The 24450-nt window shown below is 26.7% G+C and overlaps 1 protein-coding gene across 1 annotated transcript in view; it reads left to right on the forward strand.

Moving 5' to 3' along the window:
- LOC145270307 (uncharacterized) overlaps window positions 1-20260 on the forward strand; it is an 80385-nt gene extending 60125 nt beyond the window's left edge. Inside the window, exon 3 of the mRNA XM_080125954.1 lies at window positions 19817-20260. Coding sequence (XP_079982080.1) covers window positions 19817-20260 — 444 coding nt within the window. The remainder of the gene's footprint in view (window positions 1-19816) is intronic.
- Window positions 20261-24450: the final 4190 nt, after the last annotated feature.

The following is a 24450-nucleotide window of genomic DNA, read 5'->3' on the forward strand; positions in this document are numbered from 1 at the left end:
AGAGAGGTATGAATAATTTTGAACTAGTGCCATTATTGTTTTTCTTTGTATACTGTTTCAAACTTGCATAATTTATTTATTTGTTGAGTTTAAATTAAATGCTTATGCTTGATTTATTGTTTGAAATCCCTTTAATAGTGTCTACCTTCTGGTTTGAGCAATATTCTTATAGAAATCTCAAAGATCCGAGGGGTATGAATAATATCGGGCACAAGTGTATATACATATATATACATACATATATATATATATATATATATATATATATATATACATACATATATATATACATACATATATATATACATATATATACATACACACACATATATATATATATATATATATATATATATATATATATATATATATATATATATATATATGAACAAATGATTAATAAAACATGTTAAAAAAACATCTTGAAAAAGAGTTAAAAACATATTTAAAAACATATTTAATTTTAAAAAGGAAGCACAAGGGGATAGTCCTTAATCCACAGAGTTTCGAAGAAATACTCTTCTTCTCATCAGGGGTCAGGAATTAGCAAAATGCGGGATCGGATTTTGCATGTAAAAGTATATAATGAAACCACAAGTAAGTCACAGATCTTACTTGGTTAAAAAAAAAAAAAAAAAAAAAGGTGAGGTAAAAGAGAAAATGATAAAAAGATTTCACATGAATGGATAGTCCGGTGAAGGGTAAAAAATCCAAGAATGGTAAAATCCAAACACGGTCGAATTAAAAACTTCCAATCCAACAGGTAAGTTCCAAATGGTCCAAAATGATCCAAAAGGCAAAAAATCACAAATAGACTGAGTTCAAAATAATTAAAAGAAAAGTTCAAATGGGCACAGAAAAGACACTGGAGAGAATATTTAAAACACGTCTGCCAAGGCCGGAAGAATCAAGTAAATTAAGGTTAAACAAAAAAAAACGTGAAAGTTTAAATTTGAAAAGCAAGGTCAAACTGACCCAGACAAAAAGCCAGAAAGTTAGCGTTAATAATTAGGTCAACTTAAACACGCACGTGAAAGTCCCAGAATGAAATTAAGAAACAATTTCAAAACAATAACACATAATTTATTTTAAACACAAATTTATTAACCGTGAAAAAAGGTTAAAATCAATAAAGAAAGAAAAAAACATAAACAATTGGTTTTTATGGGTTTACGATTTTGTGAAAATGTAAACATATTTAACAATTTAACGTTTCATATAGAACGAGCTATTTAATTGAAGGGGGATCCACACCTGAAAAAAAAAAAATTACCGAGAAGCAGTGTTGACGTATTGAATGGTGGCGTCTTAGCTTTCAAAGGAGGAGGTAATACCTTGGAATGTGCTATTCATGACATACAAAAATGAATCACAAAAATGGTGAAAAGACAATTTAACTGACATGACATTTTGACATGAACAAATAATATATAACAAACAACAATGGTCGTTTTATATTTCTAAGCCATCATCTCCATGTGAAAGGAGGAAATACCACTCTATATCTGTGCCGAAATCAAAACGCGGATTCCATGCATGAACAAAGCTTCTTTCTTAGAACTGCACGCCTGTGGAACTCTGTTCCGTCTGCCTGCTTCCCACCGGACTACAACTTGGATGTCTTCAAGTCCAATGTTAACAAATTCCTAATGAACCGCCCCCTTAAGTAAACACTTCATCAAATCTCCACACTAACGTAATGTACTTGCAATAACCCTTATCCCTGAGTGGCTTCCGGGCCTTGAGAAGTGGTGATCACTGTGTAAAAAAAAAAAAAAATAATAATAATGCCTAGGATGATACAACTCGTAAGACTCAGCTAAATTATGTCCGATTTAAACAAGAAAAGCCTTAATTTGCCATAATAACGATCATGCTAAACATGGGTGTTATAAGTATACGGACAAGGAACAGTTACTACACTTTCATTTTACTGTTCTGTTTCCGAATACATATATACATTTCATAAAAACGTATACAAACATCAATAGTCAAATAAACAAATTTCAAAACAATTTCAAAACAATCAAAAACACTAAAACATAATTTATTTTAAACACAAATTTATTAACCGTGAAAAAAAAAAAGGTTAAAAACCATAAAGAAAAAAGAAACACAAACAATTGGTTTTTATGAGTGTATGATTTTGCGAAGATTAAACATATTTAACCATTTAGCGTTTCGGGTTTGTTTTACTGTGCACATAGATTCGAAAAAGTTGTCACAAAACAAATATAGAACAAATAGAAACTCGCTCAATATACGTTACTGTGACATAGGCTGACATATATTCGGCGGGTTTTTAACAATATTTTGACTGTTTTTTTATTTATAACTCCTTTTCACAAACTTACCGTCTCAGAGAGAGAGAGAGAGAGAGAGAGAGAGAGAGAGAGAGAGAGAGAGAGAGAGTCGGCCACCATTTTAAATTTCCAATACATGGGTAAACACTGTATGTTTTTCGAGCTGAATAAACATGTTACATTAAATATAAACACTAAAAACATATCCAGTTAGGAAGAAAAGTAACTTATATTACCTTTGATAACATTTATTTGTTCTATATTTGTTTTGTGACAACTTTTTCGAATAAACGTGTATAGTAAAACACACCCAACGTTTCATACAGAACGAACTACTTACTTGAGGAGACATTCTCAGCTGAAAAAAAAAAAATGATTAAATTACGGAGAAGCAGCGTTGAGTGGTGTCGTCTCAGCTTTTAACAGTCAGCTAGTTTTCTTTCAAAGGAGGAGGTAATGCCTGGAAATGTGCGATTCATGACAAGTAAAGCCTTTGTGTCTCCCATATTTATGATAATGCGAAACATGTCTCACGTGAACATAAGAAGCAAAAACAGGAAAGTTATCGTAAATTTAATCAAGTCAGGTTTAATAACAATAAGTTTCCTGGTGTAATTTTCATTTGGATGAGTTGTTTTTTTTTTAGATTATTTTACCTAATTAATTGACATTTTTACACGAGGAACGAAATAATGATTACACCGTGTTACTGTAACCTTAATTCAGTGGTCTTCAGCAGTTGATTTTCTCTTTAAATAATTACACGTTTAAATCGTGTTTTTAATGTTTTAATTTTATTCTTTTATATTTTCATATATTTTATTTCTTAACGAATCCGACACACAAAACAAAAGTTGTATCAATTTACTAAAGAAATCCTAACAAACAAAACAAATTTCCTGTTTTGAACACAAATGAAAACTCGAGCTTAATTCCTGGAGTAAAAGGTAAGTTTTTTTAAAAACTTGTTAAAAATTACATTCAATAATTTAAAAAAATAATCTTAAACTTTAATATAAGTGTTTGTTGTTGTTGTTTTTTTTTTGTTGTTTTTAATTTGCAACCCAATAAAAGTATTAATTCAGCCATGCTTTATAAAATATATATATATATAAATTCCCGATTAAAAAATCTAAAATATATTTTATTTAATTCCAGATTTATATTTTGGTAAAAAATATACGTAATTAAGTAAAACTTGTGTGATTTCTGAGAAAATACTAATGTTTGTCATCAATACAATGATTTAATTTAAAGTTGGTTGAATTGTTAGACAACTGATCGTAAAAACTGCTTCTTCGGTTTTTATTTGTTTTAACATGAAAAAAAAAAACAAAAACAAAACACGGTAACCTTGACTGGTTACTTATCATGGGTGTAATTCGGTTCGAGGAAATAGTTTCCCTTGAATTCGAATTAAAACAGCAAAACATCGCACCGGAAATGAAAATATGAAACGAAACACTTTCGTTTTTTTTGTTTGTTTGTTTATTTTTTTTTTTTTTTTCGGTACTTGAAAATTTAAATGCGATATTAGTTTTTAGCACACCAAAAACTCTTAGAAGGCAAGTTTAACCCCCCTTCCCAAATAAAAGGTGGCCATAAAGTAGGTGCTCATTTTACGGTAAATTAATATAGAAAAATGATCCCACACTTTTTGAAACTATAATTTCTTCATAATTTGGAAACGACTTGTTTCCTATAATTTTAAAAGTTATTTTCGTTTTCAACGCTCCTAAAATCCTGTCGAATTTTGCGTTTTTATATTTGAGGGGGGGGGAAGACCACATGTTTTAAGTATTTTGTACTTTCATCTAACAATTTAATAAATTCAAGATAATTTAATAAACAAAAAGATACTGTAAAAATATTGTTGGGCATTACAAACCTTTGCACAAAAGTTTTATTGTGAAATTTATTGGATTTTTTCAATATTTTGTTTGTATTTTCGATTTTGAGCGATTATGAGAACTCTTTAGATGACCGTTTCATGTCGGCCATTTTATGGGACTTGCATATAACTCCACAGTGCTTTTTTGTGCATACACTGTTTGTTTTTAAATAGTATTTGCAAGTACAATTTTTATGATATTTTTATTTAATTGTTAGGTGAAAGTACATAATAGTTACAAAATACCCTTCTCTCTATATTAAGAATGGTTTTCTAAATAATAATCTTATTGTCGATTCGAAACTGCCAACTGTTAAAAGTAGAAACTTGATTAATTGTTCCGCTTACAAAACCAAACTTCCTGTTTTAGTTGAAATGTGTTGGCAACCATGTTTAAGTGTTTTTTTTTAAATTTATTTACAACAAGAATATTTTTGCTTAGAAAGAAAATGTTGAGGCACGCACAAAAATAAAATGAATGAATAAATTCTCAGATAAAACCCTTTGTTCAAATCCTCCATCCTTAAAAAATATATTCCACATTATTAAGGTGATTTCATAGGAATGAGGCGAGAAATTTTGTAGAATTTTAAAGTGGATATTTTTTTTAAAATTAACATTACATGTTAAATGATATTTCCATTTCTTAGTCATTCTAGAATTTTAAGGTAGTTAACCCAGGTTTTCTGAACTACTTTCGTATTGTTTGGAATCAATAAATATTTAATAAAGTAATATATTTTATAATACAAGAGATTTAACCACGAAAAAATTTTTTTATTCTATTATTTACAAATAATAATAATCAATTTATTCTATTTTTCAAAAAAAATATTTCAACACATAAAAACAAACAGTTAATCCAGGTTTTTTGAATTAGTTCCTTATATCGTTTGGAGTCAATAAATATTTATTAAAGTAATTTTTATAATAATAAACCAGGTTCAAACGACTAAAAAACATTATATTCTATTATTTAAAAAAAATAATAATGCGAAAAATATTCATTGTCTTCTATTTTTCAAAAAAATATTATTTAAAAAAAAAATTGTATTTTATATGTTGTAAAAAACATTCATTTTTCTCAAAAAATATTTAAAACAATTTTAAAAATCATTTATTTATTTTCTTAAAAAATGATACAAAAAAGCAAAAAAATAATAACAATACGAAAAATTATTAATTAAAAAAATTATTTCAAAAACAAAATTGTATTTTATGTTTCGAAAAATGGTAATAAAAACATTCAATCTTTCTCAAAAAATAATAGAAAAAATCAAAACATCATTGTATTTTATTTTTCAGAAAATAATAAGAAAAATACTGTATTTTAATTTCTAAGAAAAATAATACAAAAATAAAAATAAATATGTTCATCTATTTAAAAAGCAATAATAATACAAAAACGTATAAAAAAAAACATTGTATTCTATTTTACAAAATAAATACAGAAATATAAAAATGCAATCTATTTTTCTAATAAGCATAAAAATCAATAAATACTTATTAAAGTAAACCATTAAAAACATTGAATCCTATTATAAAAACATTAAAAACATTGAATTCTATTAAAAACATTAAAAACATTGAATTCTATTAAAACTCAAGAATTACTTATTTATTTTGAATATAATTAAGTACAAAAAGTTTAACATTTTTTTTCATGCTAATTTATTTATTTGTTTGGTAACCGGACCCTTTTTTTGTCAAAACAAAATTTCTACCCGACACAAGTTTGACTGGATTAAGGGTCGCCCATACTTCTGAATCGCCACATTATTATATCAATGTTGAACATTATTATATCTATGTTGTACATTATTATATCAATGTTGAACATTTAGTGCATAAATACAACTTTTTTCAAAGATCAAAGCCTTGAAAACTATTTTTCTTTTTTCTCTATCATATTTTTTTTTCTTATCATATTTTATTCCATTACTTTCATGTTTTAAAATAATTTCTGTCGATTTTTATCTCATGTTTTTCCCTCTTCCCTTTTCATTGTGACTTATCGAAGAAAGGAATAAAGTCGTTAATTAAATTTTCTCTCTAGTTATTCTGACTGTATGATCATGCAGAAATTTAAATGTGATATGAAGAAATATATGCGTCTTGTTTTGTTTGAATGAGACTCTTCTTTAATGGAGGTTAATTAGTAACAAAAAAGTTTCTATATTACTGAAAAATCGTCCCAAAATAAAAATACACATTGTTAGTAGCGATTTCTATATGAAAGCAAGTTAACTGACTGGAATCACATTAAGTGTTTATTATCTGTTATTAGTAGTTTTAAAATAAAATCTTACTGATATTTTAAGATAAAAGATTTAACATGTTAATAAGTTAAATGCCTGTTATTACAAAATAATTGTAATCTTCATATGAATTAGAGTTCAACAATGCAGGTTTTAATATGGGTTTTGTAGGCAATTAGGGTTCAACAGACATTTCTTTGAAAAATCATTAGCTTGAAATAGTATAATTGAGAAACTGAGAAATATATGCAAAGCAATACATAATGTACCAAGCAAAGAAAATCAAAGACTTAATCTATATGCGTGTGTAATGTTAAGCTTCACATGAATTAGAGTTCAACGGATATTTCATATAAAAATCATTAGTTTGTAAATTGATCAATTGTGAAATATATGAAAATCAATACAAAATGTACCAAGACAAAAAAATAACAGAATCAATCTATATGTTTGGGATATTGTCAAAAATGGTTTGCATTAAACGTAAATAATACGTTGAGGTTAAACACTTATTATCTGTAATTTAAATATTTATACTCATTAATATTGTTACATGATAAGGGCTGTCACCTTTACGTGTAAGTATAAAAATAGAGAGATTTAGTTAAAATGAAAATGAAATAGCAATAGACGAAATTCAAACCTCGTAATTTAGGTTAAGAAATAGATTACGTGTGAGAATTAGAAAAAAAGGAATGTAAAACAAACGATTGTTTAGAATAGAGATAAAATGGTTTCAAGAAAAGAATGTGCACTGTCAATTTTGTTATGAAAATTCAATTGAAAGAATGCAGCTACAAGATAATTTAATAAACATGCTTTTAACATATTGGAAATACAGGTTACTGAGTATAGGTTAAAATTCCATTTGTAAAAAAAGGAAAAGTTTTGGACACGTATGTCCAGAACACGTGTGTATGACGTCATGGAAAATAGAAAGTTCTAGAGATAGAAAAACTTTAGAGAAAAGAAAGGAGAAACTGAGAGAAACTCAGAGGGAGTTTTGAGAACGACAGACGATAGTCTGCATTGTCATTCGAACGTCTAGAAGCGAGACGGTCACTTTGAAACTTAATATGTGAAGCTTTGAATTCTTGATGATGAAAACCACGGTCGGTCGTGAGAAGAAATAAAACCATCATGTGTTTTTGTAGACGTCGTCTTTGTGTTGTGATTCTGCCGAAAAGGTAAAGTGAAAATTGTATTATATGTCTGTATATCGTGTTATAAAATGTTTTGACATCTACATCTCATGTCTACACTAAGACTGTCTGAACACTATCTCCTCACTCAAAGAGCTTCTCATTCAACACTTCTAAGTAACGAACATTTTTTCATATATATGAATCGTCATAAAACGAACAATCTCTCTAAGTCTCTCAACATCTCTTCCTTACAACATCACTCGTAATAAAACTAAGCCTCTCTCAACATAACTTTTCATAAGACTGTCTCAAAGACTCTAACATGCACTTAATAATACGAACAATAACAATACTAATGAAACCTCTATATAACAATATTTAATTATAAAGCATTCAACACAATGATAAGTTAAATACTTATGATTACAAATAATTTTACATCCATATGAATACGGAATGAATCTGCAGCTTGGCTGGTTGGTCCATTAATACCCAATAGGTAATAGATATATTTTATATTCGCCAAGTGGTACCTTTGCCTCGTCATTGTTCGGCCATATTCTCACCTCGAGCACTAAATACATAGAAGCTTACATAAAGAAAAGTGTCAACTACTGAAGATGTACCAATAAAATGTGCTCGAGGTAAGAATATGGGCCAACAACAATGAGCCATAATACTCAGCGACTGGAAACGATAACTCGACTTATTATCTCAACTATATTCTTTTAATTACGTCATTTGGGGCTAAGCCTATTTATATGCAAAGTAATGCACAAAAAACAACAGAACGTAAGAACTTTTATATATTAATAAAGATGTTGTGTGTTTATTCCAATAATATTCGAAGCTATATCAAAGAGATTACAGCAATTGAAAAAATAAGAAATGTATTGCAAAGATAAGTAAGAAATTTATTTTAGTCATGACTCTAATAATATTTTAAGAAACAATGAACAAAGAAAATACTAACTTTTATATATTAATCAAGACGTTGCGTGTTTATTCCAATAATATTAGAATCTATATCAACGACATTACAACAATTGCAAAGATAAGAAATTTATTTTAATCATGATTCTAATAATATTTTAAGAAACAATGAACAAAGAACATACTAACTTTTATATAGTAATCAAGACGTTGCGTGTTTATTCCAATAATATTCGAATCTATATAAAAGAGATTACAACAATTGCAAAGATAAATTTATTTTAATCATGACTATAATAATATTTTAAGAAATAATGAACAAAGAAAATACTAACTTTTATATATTAATCAAGACGTTGCGTGTTTATTCCAATAATATTCGAATCTATATCAAAGAGATTGCAACAATTGCAAAGATAAATTTATTTTAATCATGACTCTAATAATATTTTAAGAAATAATGAACAAAGAAAATACTAACTTTTATATATTAATCAAGACGTTGTGTGTTTATTCCAATAATATTCGAATCTATATAAAAGAGATTACAACAATTGCAAAGATAAGACATTTATTTTAATCATGACTCTTATAATATTATAAGAAAAAATGAACAAAGAAAATACTAACTTTTATATATTAATCAAGACGTTGCGTGTTTATTCCAACAATATTGTAATCTATATCAAAGAGATTACAGCAATTGCAAAGATAATTAAGAAATTTATTTTAATAATGACTCTAATAATATTTTAAGAAACAATGAACAAAGAAAATACTAACTTTTATATATTAATCAAGACGTTGCGTGTTTATTCCAATAATATTAGAATCTATATCAAAGAGATTACAACAATTGCAAAGATAAATTTATTTTAATCATGACTCTAATAACATTATGAGAAACAATGAACAAAGAAAATACTACGTTTTATATATTAATCAAGACGTTGCGTGTTTATTCCAATAATATTCGAATCTAGATCAAAGAGATTACAACAATTGCAAAGATAAATTTATTTTAATCATGACTCTAATATAAGAAAAAATGAACAAAGAAAATACTAACTTTTATATATTAATCAAGACGTTGCGTGTTTATTCCAATAATATTCGAATCTATATCAAAGAGATTACAACAATTGCAAAGATAAATTTATTTTAATCATGACTCTAATATAAGAAAAAATGAACAAAGAAAATACTAACTTTTATATATTAATCAAGACGTTGCGTGTTTATTCCAATAATATTCGAATCTATATCAAAGAGATTACAACAATTGCAAAGATAAATTTATTTTAATCATGACTCTAATAATATTATAAGAAAAAATGAACAAAGAAAATACTAACTTTTATATATTAATCAAGACGTTGTGTGTTTATTCCAATAATATTCGAATCTATATCAAAGAGATTACAACAATTGCAAAGATAAATTTATTTTAATCATGACTCTAATATAAGAAAAAATGAACAAAGAAAATACTAACTTTTATATATTAATCAAGACGTTGCGTGTTTATTCCAATAATATTCGAATCTATATCAAAGAGATTACAACAATTGCAAAGATAAATTTATTTTAATCATGACTCTAATAATATTTTTTAAAAAAATGAACAAAGAAAATACTAACTTTTATATATTAATCAAGACGTTGCGTGTTTATTCCAACAATATTCTAATCTATATCAAAGAGATTACAGCAATTGCAAAGTTATTTAAGAAATTTATTTTAATCATGACTCTAATAATATTTTAAGAAACAATGAACAAAGAAAATACTAACTTTTATATATTAATCAAGACGTTGCGTGTTTATTCCAATAATATTCGAATCTATATCAAAGAGATTACAACAATTGCAAAGATAAATTTATTTTAATCATGACTCTAATAATATTATAAAAAACAATGAACAAAGAAAATACTAACTTTTATATATTAATCAATACGTTGTGTGTTTATTCCAATAATATTCGAATCTATATCAAAGAGATTACAGCAATTGCAAAGATAATTAAGAAATTTATTTTAATAATGACTCTAATAATATTTTAAGAAACAATGAACAAAGAAAATACTAACTTTTATATATTAATCAAGACGTTGTGTGTTTATTCCAATAATATTCGAATCTATATCAAAGAGATTACAGCAATTGCAAAGTTATTTAAGAAATTTATTTTAATCATGACTCTAATAATATTTTAAGAAACAATGAACAAAGAAAATACTAACTTTTATATATTAATCAAGACGTTGCGTGTTTATTCCAATAATATTCGAATCTATATCAAAGAGATTGCAACAATTGCAAAGATAAATTTATTTTAATCATGACTCTAATAATATTTTAAGAAATAATGAACAAAGAAAATACTAACTTTTATATATTAATCAAGACGTTGCGTGTTTATTCCAATAATATTCGAATCTATATCAAAGAGATTACAACAATTGCAAAGATAAATTTATTTTAATCATGACTCTAATAAAGTTATAAAAAACAATGAACAAAGAAAATACTAACTTTTATATATTAATCAAGACGTTGCGTGTTTATTCCAATAATATTCGAATCTATATCAAAGAGATTACAACAATTGCAAAGATAAATTTATTTTAATCATGACTCTAATAATATTATAAAAAACAATGAACAAAGAAAATACTAACTTTTATATATTAATCAAGACGTTGCGTGTTTATTCCAATAATATTCGAATCTATATCAAAGAGATTACAGCAATTGCAAAGATAAATTTATTTTAATCATGACTCTAATAATATTATAAAAAACAATGAACAAAGAAAATACTAACTTTTATATATTAATCAAGACGTTGTGTGTTTATTCCAATAATATTCGAATCAATATCAAAGAGATTACAGCAATTGCAAAGATAATTAAGAAATTTATTTTAATAATGACTCTAATAATATTTTAAGAAACAATGAACAAAGAAAATACTAACTTTTATATATTAATCAAGACGTTGCGTGTTTATTCCAATAATATTCGAATCTATATCAAAGAGATTACAACAATTGCAAAGATAAATTTATTTTAATCATGACTCTAATAATATTTTAAGAAATAATGAACAAAGAAAATACTAACTTTTATATATTAATCAAGACGTTGCGTGTTTATTCCAATAATATTCGAATCTATATCAAAGAGATTACAACAATTGCAAAGATAAATTTATTTTAATCATGACTCTAATAATATTTTAAGAAATAATGAACAAAGAAAATACTAACTTTTATATATTAATCAAGACGTTGCGTGTTTATTCCAATAATATTCGAATCTATATCAAAGAGATTACAACAATTGCAAAGATAAATTTATTTTAATCATGACTCTAATAATATTTTAAGAAATAATGAACAAAGAAAATACTAACTTTTATATATTAAGCAAGACGTTGCGTGTTTATTCCAATAATATTCGAATCTATATCAAAGAGATTACAACAATTGCAAAGATAAATTTATTTTAATCATGACTCTAATAATATTTTAAGAAATAATGAACAAAGAAAATACTAACTTTTATATATTAATCAAGACGTTGCGTGTTTATTCCAATAATATTCGAATCTATATCAAAGAGATTACAACAATTGCAAAGATAAATTTATTTTAATCATGACTCTAATAATATTTTAAGAAATAATGAACAAAGAAAATACTAACTTTTATATATTAATCAAGACGTTGCGTGTTTATTCCAATAATATTCGAATCTATATCAAAGAGATTACAACAATTGCAAAGATAAATTTATTTTAATCATGACTCTAATAATATTTTAAGAAATAATGAACAAAGAAAATACTAACTTTTATATATTAATCAAGACGTTGCGTGTTTATTCCAATAATATTCGAATCTATATCAAAGAGATTACAACAATTGCAAAGATAAATTTATTTTAATCATGACTCTAATAATATTATAAAAAACAATGAACAAAGAAAATACTAACTTTTATATATTAATCAAGACGTTGTGTGTTTATTCCAATAATATTCGAATCTATATCAAAGAGATTACAGCAATTGCAAAGATAATTAAGAAATTTATTTTAATCATGACTCTAATAATATTTTAAGAAACAATGAACAAAGAAAATACTAACTTTTATATATTAATCAAGACGTTGCGTGTTTATTCCAATAATATTAGAATCTATATCAAAGATATTACAACAATTGCAAAGATAAATTTATTTTAATCATGACTCTAATAATATTATAAGAAACAATGAACAAAGAAAATACTAACGTTTATATATTAATCAAGACGTTTCGTGTTTATTCCAATAATATTCGAATCTATATCAAAGAGATTACAACAATTGCAAAGATAAATTTATTTTAATCATGACTCTAATAATATTTTAAGAAACAATGAACAAAGAAAATACTAACTTTTATATATTAATCAAGACGTTGCGTGTTTATTCCAATAATATTAGAATCTATATCAAAGATATTACAACAATTGCAAAGATAAATTTATTTTAATCATGACTCTAATAATATTATAAGAAACAATGAACAAAGAAAATACTAACGTTTATATATTAATCAAGACGTTTCGTGTTTATTCCAATAATATTCGAATCTATATCAAAGAGATTACAACAATTGCAAAGATAAATTTATTTTAATCATGACTCTAATAATATTTTAAGAAACAATGAACAAAGAAAATACTAACTTTTATATATTAATCAAGACATTGCGTGTTTATTCCAATAATATTCGAATTGATATCAAAGAGATTACAACAATTGCAAAGATAAATTTATTTTAATCATGACTCTAATAATATTTTAAGAAACAATGAACAAAGAAAATACTAACTTTTATATATTAATCAAGACGTTGCGTGTTTATTCCAATAATATTCGAATCTATATCAAAGAGATTACAACAATTGAAAAGATAAATTTATTTTAATCATGACTCTAATAATATTTTAAGAAACAATGAACAAAGAAAATACTAACTTTTATATATTAATCAAGACGTTGCGTGTTTATTCTAATAATATTCGAATCTATATCAAAGAGATTACAAAAATTGCAAAGATGAGAAATTTATTTTAATCATGACTCTAATAATATTATAAGAAACAATGAACAAAGAAAATACTAAGTTTTATATATTAATCAATACGTTGTGTGTTTATTACAATAATATTCGAATCTATATCAAAGAGATTACAACAATTGCAAAGATAAATTTATTTTAATCATGACTCTAATAATATTTTAAGAAATAATGAACAAAGAAAATACTAACTTTTATATATTAATCAAGACGTTGCGTGTTTATTCCAATAATATTCGAATCTATATCAAAGAGATTACAACAATTGCAAAGATAAATTTATTTTAATCATGACTCTAATAATATTTTAAGAAATAATGAACAAAGAAAATACTAACTTTTATATATTAATCAAGACGTTGCGTGTTTATTCCAATAATATTCGAATCTATATCAAAGAGATTACAACAATTGCAAAGATAAATTTATTTTAATCATGACTCTAATAATATTTTAAGAAATAATGAACAAAGAAAATACTAACTTTTATATATTAATCAAGACGTTGCGTGTTTATTCCAATAATATTCGAATCTATATCAAAGAGATTACAACAATTGCAAAGATAAATTTATTTTAATCATGACTCTAATAATATTTTAAGAAATAATGAACAAAGAAAATACTAACTTTTATATATTAATCAAGACGTTGCGTGTTTATTCCAATAATATTCGAATCTATATCAAAGAGATTACAACAATTGCAAAGATAAATTTATTTTAATCATGACTCTAATAATATTTTAAGAAATAATGAACAAAGAAAATACTAACTTTTATATATTAATCAAGACGTTGCGTGTTTATTCCAATAATATTCGAATCTATATCAAAGAGATTACAACAATTGCAAAGATAAATTTATTTTAATCATGACTCTAATAATATTATAAAAAACAATGAACAAAGAAAATACTAACTTTTATATATTAATCAAGACGTTGTGTGTTTATTCCAATAATATTCGAATCTATATCAAAGAGATTACAGCAATTGCAAAGATAATTAAGAAATTTATTTTAATCATGACTCTAATAATATTTTAAAAAACAATGAACAAAGAAAATACTAACTTTTATATATTAATCAAGACGTTGCGTGTTTATTCCAATAATATTAGAATCTATATCAAAGATATTACAACAATTGCAAAGATAAATTTATTTTAATCATGACTCTAATAATATTATAAGAAACAATGAACAAAAAAAATACTAACGTTTATATATTAATCAAGACGTTTCGTGTTTATTCCAATAATATTCGAATCTATATCAAAGAGATTACAACAATTGCAAAGATAAATTTATTTTAATCATGACTCTAATAATATTTTAAGAAACAATGAACAAAGAAAATACTAACTTTTATATATTAATCAAGACGTTGCGTGTTTATTCCAATAATATTAGAATCTATATCAAAGATATTACAACAATTGCAAAGATAAATTTATTTTAATCATGACTCTAATAATATTATAAGAAACAATGAACAAAGAAAATACTAACGTTTATATATTAATCAAGACGTTTCGTGTTTATTCCAATAATATTCGAATCTATATCAAAGAGATTACAACAATTGCAAAGATAAATTTATTTTAATCATGACTCTAATAATATTTTAAGAAACAATGAACAAAGAAAATACTAACTTTTATATATTAATCAAGACATTGCGTGTTTATTCCAATAATATTCGAATTTATATCAAAGAGATTACAACAATTGCAAAGATAAATTTATTTTAATCATGACTCTAATAATATTTTAAGAAACAATGAACAAAGAAAATACTAACTTTTATATATTAATCAAGACGTTGCGTGTTTATTCCAATAATATTCGAATCTATATCAAAGAGATTACAACAATTGAAAAGATAAATTTATTTTAATCATGACTCTAATAATATTTTAAGAAACAATGAACAAAGAAAATACTAACTTTTATATATTAATCAAGACGTTGCGTGTTTATTCTAATAATATTCGAATCTATATCAAAGAGATTACAAAAATTGCAAAGATGAGAAATTTATTTTAATCATGACTCTAATAATATTATAAGAAACAATGAACAAAGAAAATACTAAGTTTTATATATTAATCAATACGTTGTGTGTTTATTACAATAATATTCGAATCTATATCAAAGAGATTCCAACAATTGCAAAGATAAATTTATTTTAATCATGACTCTAATAATATTATAAGAAACAATGAACAAAGAACATACTAACTTTTATATATTAATCAAGACGTTGTGTGTTTATTCCAATAATATTCGAATCTATATCAAAGAGATTACAGCAATTGCAAAGATAAGAAATTTATTTTAATCATGACTCTAATAATATTATAAGAAACAACAAAGAAAATACTAACTTTTATATATTAATCAAGACGTTGCGTGTTTATTCCAATAATATTCGAATTTATATCAAAGAGATTGCAACAATTGCAACGATAAGAAATTTATTTTAATCATGACTCTAATAATATTTTAAGAAACAACAAAGAAAATACTAACTTTTATATTTTAATCAAGACGTTGCGTGTTTATTCCAATAATATCTGAATCTATATCAAAGAGATTACAACAATTGCAAAGATAAGAAATGTATTTTAATCATGACTCTAATAATATTATAAGAAACAATGAACAAAGAAAATACTAACTTTTATATATTAATCAAGATGTTGCGTGTTTATTCCAATAATATTCGAATCTATATCAAAGAGATTACAGCAATTGAAAAATTAGAAATTTATTTTAATCATGACTCTAATAATAATATAAGAAACAATGAACAAAGAAAATACTAACTTTTATATATTAATCAAGACGTTGTGTGTTTATTCCAATAATATTTGAATCTATATCAAAGAGATTACAACAATTGCAAAGATAAGAAATGTATTTTAATCATGACTCTAATAATATTATAAGAAAAAATGAACAAAGAAAATACTAACTTTTATATATTAATCAAGACGTTACGTGTTTATTCCAATAATATTCGAATATATATCAAAGAGATTACAGCAATTGAAAAATAAGAAATTTATTTTAATCATGACTCTAATAATTTTATAAGGAACAATGAACAAAGAAAATACTAACTTTTATATATTAATCAAGACGTTGCGTGTTTATTCCAATAATATTCGAATCTATATCAAAGAGATTACAACAATTGCAAAGATAGGAAATTTATTTTAATCATGACTCTAATAATTTATAAGAAACAATGAACAAAAAAAATACTAACTTTTATATATTAATCAACACGTTGCGTGTTTATTCCAATAATATTCGAATCTATATCAAAGAGATTACAACAATTGCAAAGATAGGAAATTTATTTTAATCATGACTCTAATAATTTATAAGAAACAATGAACAAAAAAAATACTAACTTTTATATATTAATCAAGACGTTGCGTGTTTATTCCAATAATATTCGACTCTATATAAAAGAGATTACAACAATTGCAAAAATAAGAAATTTATTTTAATCATGATTCTAATAATATTTTAAGAAACAATGAACAAAGAAAATACGAAATTTTATATATTAATCAAGACGTTGCGTGTTTATTCCAATAATATTCGAATCTATATCAAAGAGATTACAACAATTGAAAAGATAAGAAATTTATTTTAATCATGACTCTAATAATATTATAAGAAACAATGAACAAAGAAAATACTAACTTTTATATATTAATCAAGATGTTGCGTGTTTATTCCAATAATATTCGAATCTATATCAAAGAGATTACAGCAATTGAAAAATTAGAAATTTATTTTAATCATGACTCTAATAATAATATAAGAAACAATGAACAAAGAAAATACTAACTTTTATATATTAATCAAGACGTTGTGTGTTTATTCCAATAATATTCGAATCTATATCAAAGAGATTACAACAATTGAAAAGATAAGAAATTTTTTTTAATCATGACTCTAATAATATTATAAGAAACAATGAACAAAGAAAATACTAACTTTTATATATTAATCAAGATGTTGCGTGTTTATTCCAATAATATTCGAATCTATATCAAAGAGATTACAGCAATTGAAAAATTGGAAATTTATTTTAATCATGACTCTAATAATAATATAAGAAACAATGAACAAAGAAAATACTAACTTTTATATATTAATCAAGACGTTGTGTGTTTATTCCAATAATATTCGAATCTATATCAAAGAGATTACAACAATTGAAAAGATAAATTTATTTTAATCATGACTCTAATAATATTATAAGAAAAAATGAACAAAGAAAATACTAACTTTTATATATTAATCAAGACGTTACGTGTTTATTCCAATAATATTCGAATATATATCAAAGAGATTACAGCAATTGAAAAATAAGAAATTTATTTTAATCATGACTCTAATAATTTTATAAGGAACAATGAACAAAGAAAATACTAACTTTTATATATTAATCAAGACGTTGCGTGTTTATTCCAATAATATTCGAATCTATATAAAAGAGATTACAACAATTGCAAAGATAGGAAATTTATTTTAATCATGACTCTAATAATTTATAAGAAACAATGAACAAAAAAAAATACTAACTTTTATATATTAATCAAGACGTTGCGTGTTTATTCCAATAATATTCGAATCTATATCAAAGAGATTACAACAATTGCAAAGATAGGAAATTTATTTTAATCATGACTCTAATAATTTATAAGAAACAATGAACAAAAAAATACTAACTTTTATATATTAATCAAGACGTTGCGTGTTTATTCCAATAATATTCGACTCTATATAAAAGAGATTACAACAATTGCAAAAATAAGAAATTTATTTTAATCATGATTCTAATAATATTTTAAGAAACAATGAACAAAGAAAATACGAACTTTTATATATTAATCAAGACGTTGCGTGTTTATTCCAATAATAGTCGAATCTATATCAAAGAGATTACAACAATTGAAAAGATAAGACATTTATTTTAATCATGACTCTAATAATATTATAAGAAACAATGAACAAAGAAAATACTAACTTTTATATATTAATCAAGATGTTGCGTGTTTATTCCAATAATATTCGAATCTATATCAAAGATATTACAGCAATTGAAAAATTAGAAATTTATTTTAATCATGACTCTAATAATAATATAAGAAAAAATGAACAAAGAAAATACTAACTTTTATATATTAATCAAGACGTTGTGTGTTTATTCCAATAATATTCGAATCTATATCAAAGAGATTACAACAATTGCAAAGATAAATTTATTTTAATCATGACTCTAATAATATTATAAGAAACAATGAACAAAGAAAATACTAACTTTTATATATTAATCAAGACGTTGCGTGTTTATTCCAATAATATTCGAATCTATATCAAAGAGATTACAACAATTGCAAAGAAAAATAAGAAATTTATTTTAATCATGACTCTAATAATATTATAAGAAACAATGAACAAAGAAAATACTAACTTTTATATATTAATCAAGACGTTGCGTGTTTATTCCAATAATATTCGAATCTATATCAAAGAGATTACAACAATTGCAAAGATAAATTTATTTTAATCATGACTCGTATAATATTATAAGAAACAATGAACAAAGAAAATACTAACTTGTGAACTGTGATATTAAAAATGATAAATTACATTTATTTTTGTATTTTCAGATGTTCCAGCTTAAACACTTTCATTTACAATTATGGCTCATCTGGCAGACAGAACTGATCTCTATATGAATATTTACATCTCCTGATGCTATGTGGTAATATCTTTCCTGAAATAGTGGATAAAATCACATATCTTAAAGTTAATAATTGTAAAATATGTTTAATGTACAAATACATCAAAACTTATAAAGTGATTAAATCACAAATTGCAGAAAAGTATGCTGTTTTACAAGAAACTATAGCACTAAAAATATTTTTTTACTGACAAATATGAGAAATCACACTGAATAAATGCCATATTTTTGGGAAGTGTGTGACTATTACTCATAGTTACAGGACAGAAGTAGCGTGTCTCAAAGTTTTAATTAAGACTAAAATTACAAGAATACAATATAATTTTTTACTGCGTAAATAACGTTATTCTATAAAACATGAATGTATACACTAGAGAAAAACCACATATTTGTAAAGTGTGTGACTATGCTTTTTCTACGAAATCAGGTTTAGTGACACATGTGCGAACTCACACAGGGGAGAAGCCACATTCTTGTGAAGTGTGTGGATATTCTTGTTCTGTAAAATTATCTTTAGTGAGGCATATGAGAACTCACACTGGAGAAAAACCATATTCTTGCGAAGTATGTGATTATTCTTGTTCTCACAAATCAACATTAGTTACACATATGAGAACTCACACTGGAGAAAAGCCACATACTTGTGAACTGTGTGCGTATTCTTGTGCTCAAAAATCACATTTAATAAAACATATGAGAACTCACACTGGAGAAAAGCCATATGCTTGTGAACTGTGTGCGTATTCTTGTGCTCAAAAATCACATTTAGTGAAACATATAAGAACACATATGAAAACCCATACTGATTCCTGGTGAACCAAGTGCAAAAGAGATTCAGACAATTGCACTTAAGGGAACAGCGAGGATACTAAAAAGAGCTCTCATGGTTTCAATAAAAAAGCGGGGCAATGTTGTCAGCTTGTTTGGCTGCCCCATACCCAGCATTACAATCTTCAAAGGAAGAAAAATAAAAAAATAAAATAAGGGTCTAAGCAACAATAATAAATGCAGGTTATGTAGCACCGAGGCTGAGAGTATGGGCCACCTGATTTCTAGTTGCAAGGTCCTACTTGGAGATGGTTATTATACAGATCGCCATAACGGAGTTTGCAAATACCTTCACTGGAAGATATGTAAGAAACTCAACATTCAGTGTAGTAAAAAATCCTGGGAACATATACCCGAACAAACAGTTGGGAATGACAACTACACCATTCACTATGACTACATAATCCCGACTGGTACATATCAATAAAACGCAGCTGTTAAACCAGATATAGTGATTTGGGACAGAGCAAACAAAAAAAAACGACCACAATAGAGGTCAGTGTACCCAATGATACAGGGCTTATCAGAGTTGAGAGGGAAAAGATAACAAAGTATCAAGGACTTATGTATGATATGAAACGAAATTGGAAATTAAAAGACGTTTCAATTATACCAGTCATCATAGGAGCAACTGGGGTTATGAAAAAGAACTTTAAAAAGTACATAGCAAGCATACCCGGTGAACCAAGTGCAAGTGAAATACAAACGATTGCACTGAAAGGGACGGCTAGAATCCTGAAAAGATCTCTTGGTTGGACTCACTAAAATAGGGGTAAATGTCAGACATCTGGTTGGATGTCCCACCCCCTAGAAGAAAAAATTCAAGAAAAAGGGAAAGAACTTGAATGCCTATTAATGTCTAAGATCTCTCTGTACAGGGGTTTGTCAGAACAATCTGATATAAGGATACTTTTTTTCCATAGAAGTAAACCCTGACCAAATATTCAAAATCACATAGTATTCGCTGCCCAAATAAGATCTCCTAACTATGGCTAACCCAGATTAGTTTTTACGAGGAATGGTGCACTTTCTCCAAGTGATGCTCACTCAAGTAATAGCACGACGCTGGATACTCCACCAGACTAGATAAATTCTTTTCCTGGAATCCAGTAAGACCAAGAGACCAAAATGAAAGATTCACTACAACGTATGAAAATGGTTAATTGGGGAGAGGAAGATTATGTTCTCAATTTCTTGACTCAGTGTTTGAGAGATAAAGAACTTAAATGAAACATTCGAATATCTATGTATCTCATATGGAGTTCAAGTGTTAGCCCCAGGTCGTGGGCCCCTTGATTTCTGAGAACTTCGACTGAAGTAAAATAAAACAAAAAGTGAAAAGCCATATGCCTGTGAAATTTGTGGATATTCTTATTCAGAAAATCATCTTTAGTCAGACATTTAAGTGCTCATTAAGGAGAACAGCCACATTCATGTGAAGTATGTGGGTATTCCTTCTTTGAGAAGTCAAATTTAGCGACACATATTAAAACACAATCTGGCGAAAAGTCACATTCTTGTGAAATTTGTGAATATTCTTGAATGCCTACTAGACACTGTCCTCGAGTGTCTAAGGTCTCTCTGTACAGGGGGGTGTTCAGAAAAATCTGGCATGAGGGTACTTTTTCCATAGAAGTAAACCCTGACCAAATATTTAAAATAACATAGTATTTGCTGCCCAAATAAGAGCTCCTCACTATGGTTAACCCACATTAGGTTTTACGAGGAAAGGTGCACCTTCTCCAAGTGGTTTTTACCTCAAGTAACAGCATGAAACTGGATACTCCACCAGACTAGATAAATTCTTGTCCTGGAATTCAGTATGATCAAGAGATCAAAATAAAAGATATTCTACAACGTATGAAAATGGTTAATTGGGGAGAGTAAAATTATGTTCTCAACTTCTTTATTAACTTAGGGTTTGAGAAATAAAGAACTTAAATTGAACATTCGAATATCTATGTATCTCATATAGAGTTCAAGTGTTAGACCCAGGTCGTCGGCCCCTTGACTTCTGAGAACTTCGACTGAAGTAAAATAAAACAAAAAGGGAACAGTGTCTATTCTTAAAAGAGCCCTCGGATATAAATGTAAATTATAATAGAATCAAGTGTTAGCCCCAGGAAGGAGTCCCTTGATCTCTTCAAACTAACAAACGTAAAATAAAATTAAAAAAGGGAAAAGCCATATTCCTGTGATGCATGTACATATTCCTGTTGTAGAAAATCATCTTTAGTGAGACATGCGGCGTCATACTTGCGAAAAGTCATATTCTTGTGAAGTGTGTGAATTTTCTTGTTCTGAAAAATATACTTTAGTTAGACATATGCGAACGCACACTTACAGGGCTTAACAGAGTTGAGAGGGAAAAGATAACAAAGTATCAAGGACTTATGTATGATATGAAACGAAATTGGAAATTAAAAGACGTTTCAATTATACCAGTCATAATAGGAGCAACTGGGCTTATGAAAAAGAACTTTAAAAAGTACATAACAAGCATACCTGGTGAACCAAGTGCAAGTGAAATACAAACGATTGCACTGAAAGGGACGGCTAGAATCCTGAAAAGATCTCTTGGTTGGACTCACTAAAATAGGGGTAAATGTCAGACATCTGGTTGGATGTCCCATCCCCTAGAAGAAAAAGTTTAAGAAAAATGCAAAAGAAAGAGAAAGATCTCCTCAGTACGGCTAACCGACATTTTCTTTTTCGAGGAATGGTGCACCTTCTCCAAGTGATATTACTTCAAGTAATAGCACGAAGCTGGATACTCCACCAGACTAGATAAATCCTTGTCCTGGAATCCAATTAGACCAAGAGACTAACATGAAAGATATACTACAATGTATACAAATGGTTAATTGGAGAGTGGAAAATTGTGTTCTCAATTTCTTTACTAACTCAGTGCTTGAGAGATAAAGAACTTTAATGGAACATTCGAATATCTATATATCTCATATAGACTTCAAGTGTTAGCCCCAGGTTGTGGGCCTCTTGATTTCTGAGAACTTCGACTGAGGTAAAATAAAACAAAAAAGAGAAAAGCCACATTCGTGTGAAGTCTGTGGATTTTCTTGTTCTGAAAAATCTAAGATAGTGATACATATGAGAATACACACTGGGGAAAAGCCATATTCTTATAAAGTGTGTGGATATCTTTCTTCTGAAAAACGAAACTTAGTAAGACATATGAGAACTCACACTTGAAAGAACTGCACTCATTATAGGTCACAGTCCAAAATGATTTCAGCCTTAACAGAGCTGAAGGTGAAAAGATAACAAAATATCAGGGCCTAAAAAATGATCTAAAAACGACATGGTCTCTGAAAGAAATAAACATTATACCGGTTGTGATAGGAGCAACTGGCTTAATAAAAAAGAATCTTCATAAATACTTAGAAGCAATTTAAGGAAGACCAAGCTGTAATGAAATACAGATAGCAGCCATAAAGGGAACAGTATCTATTCTTAAAAGAGCCCTTGGATATAAATTTAAATCATAATGGAATAAAGTGTTAGCTCCAGGAAGGAACCCCTTGATCTCTTAAAACTTGCTGAATTAAAATACAAAAAAAAAAAGCGAGTGAAAACTTCTGGAGGTCACTCTATGGGGACAGTAAAGTACATAAAGAACACAATTGGATAAATACAATCAAAGAAGATAACAAGGACAAAGAAAAGATGGCAGCTCTAAAAATTACCAAGGAAGCTGTCTGCAGGAAAGGACACCCACATGGCTAGCAAATATTTACCAATCTGCTGCCTCACAACAACCTACAAGCTCCTTACAGGGATAATCCCTAATGCAACATACCACCATCTGATTGCTGGTGATTACCTTGAAAGTGAGCAGAGGGGGTGTACGAGGAAAAGCTTGGCACAAAAGATCAACTCCTTGTAAACAGAACAATATTAGAAGAAAGCAGAAGACAAAGAAATCTGTTAATGGCCTGGATTCATTACAAAATGTCCTTTGACAGTATACCTCATTCCTGGATCCTTCCCTGTTTGGAGCTGTACGATGTGCACACTGATATTAAATCATTCCTTCAAAAACAAATGGCCTGATGGTGCACATCAATTACGCTTCAGCACACAGAAGGAAGGATACAGATCTTTTTTATTTATAGTCATGTCTCGAAAGTACAGTGAAAAGCCCATCTTATTTTTCTTTT

The sequence above is a fragment of the Euprymna scolopes genome, chromosome 46 (assembly GCF_053919585.1).
Source record: "Euprymna scolopes isolate OS-2025 chromosome 46, ASM5391958v1, whole genome shotgun sequence".
Classification (NCBI taxonomy): domain Eukaryota; kingdom Metazoa; phylum Mollusca; class Cephalopoda; order Sepiida; family Sepiolidae; genus Euprymna; species Euprymna scolopes.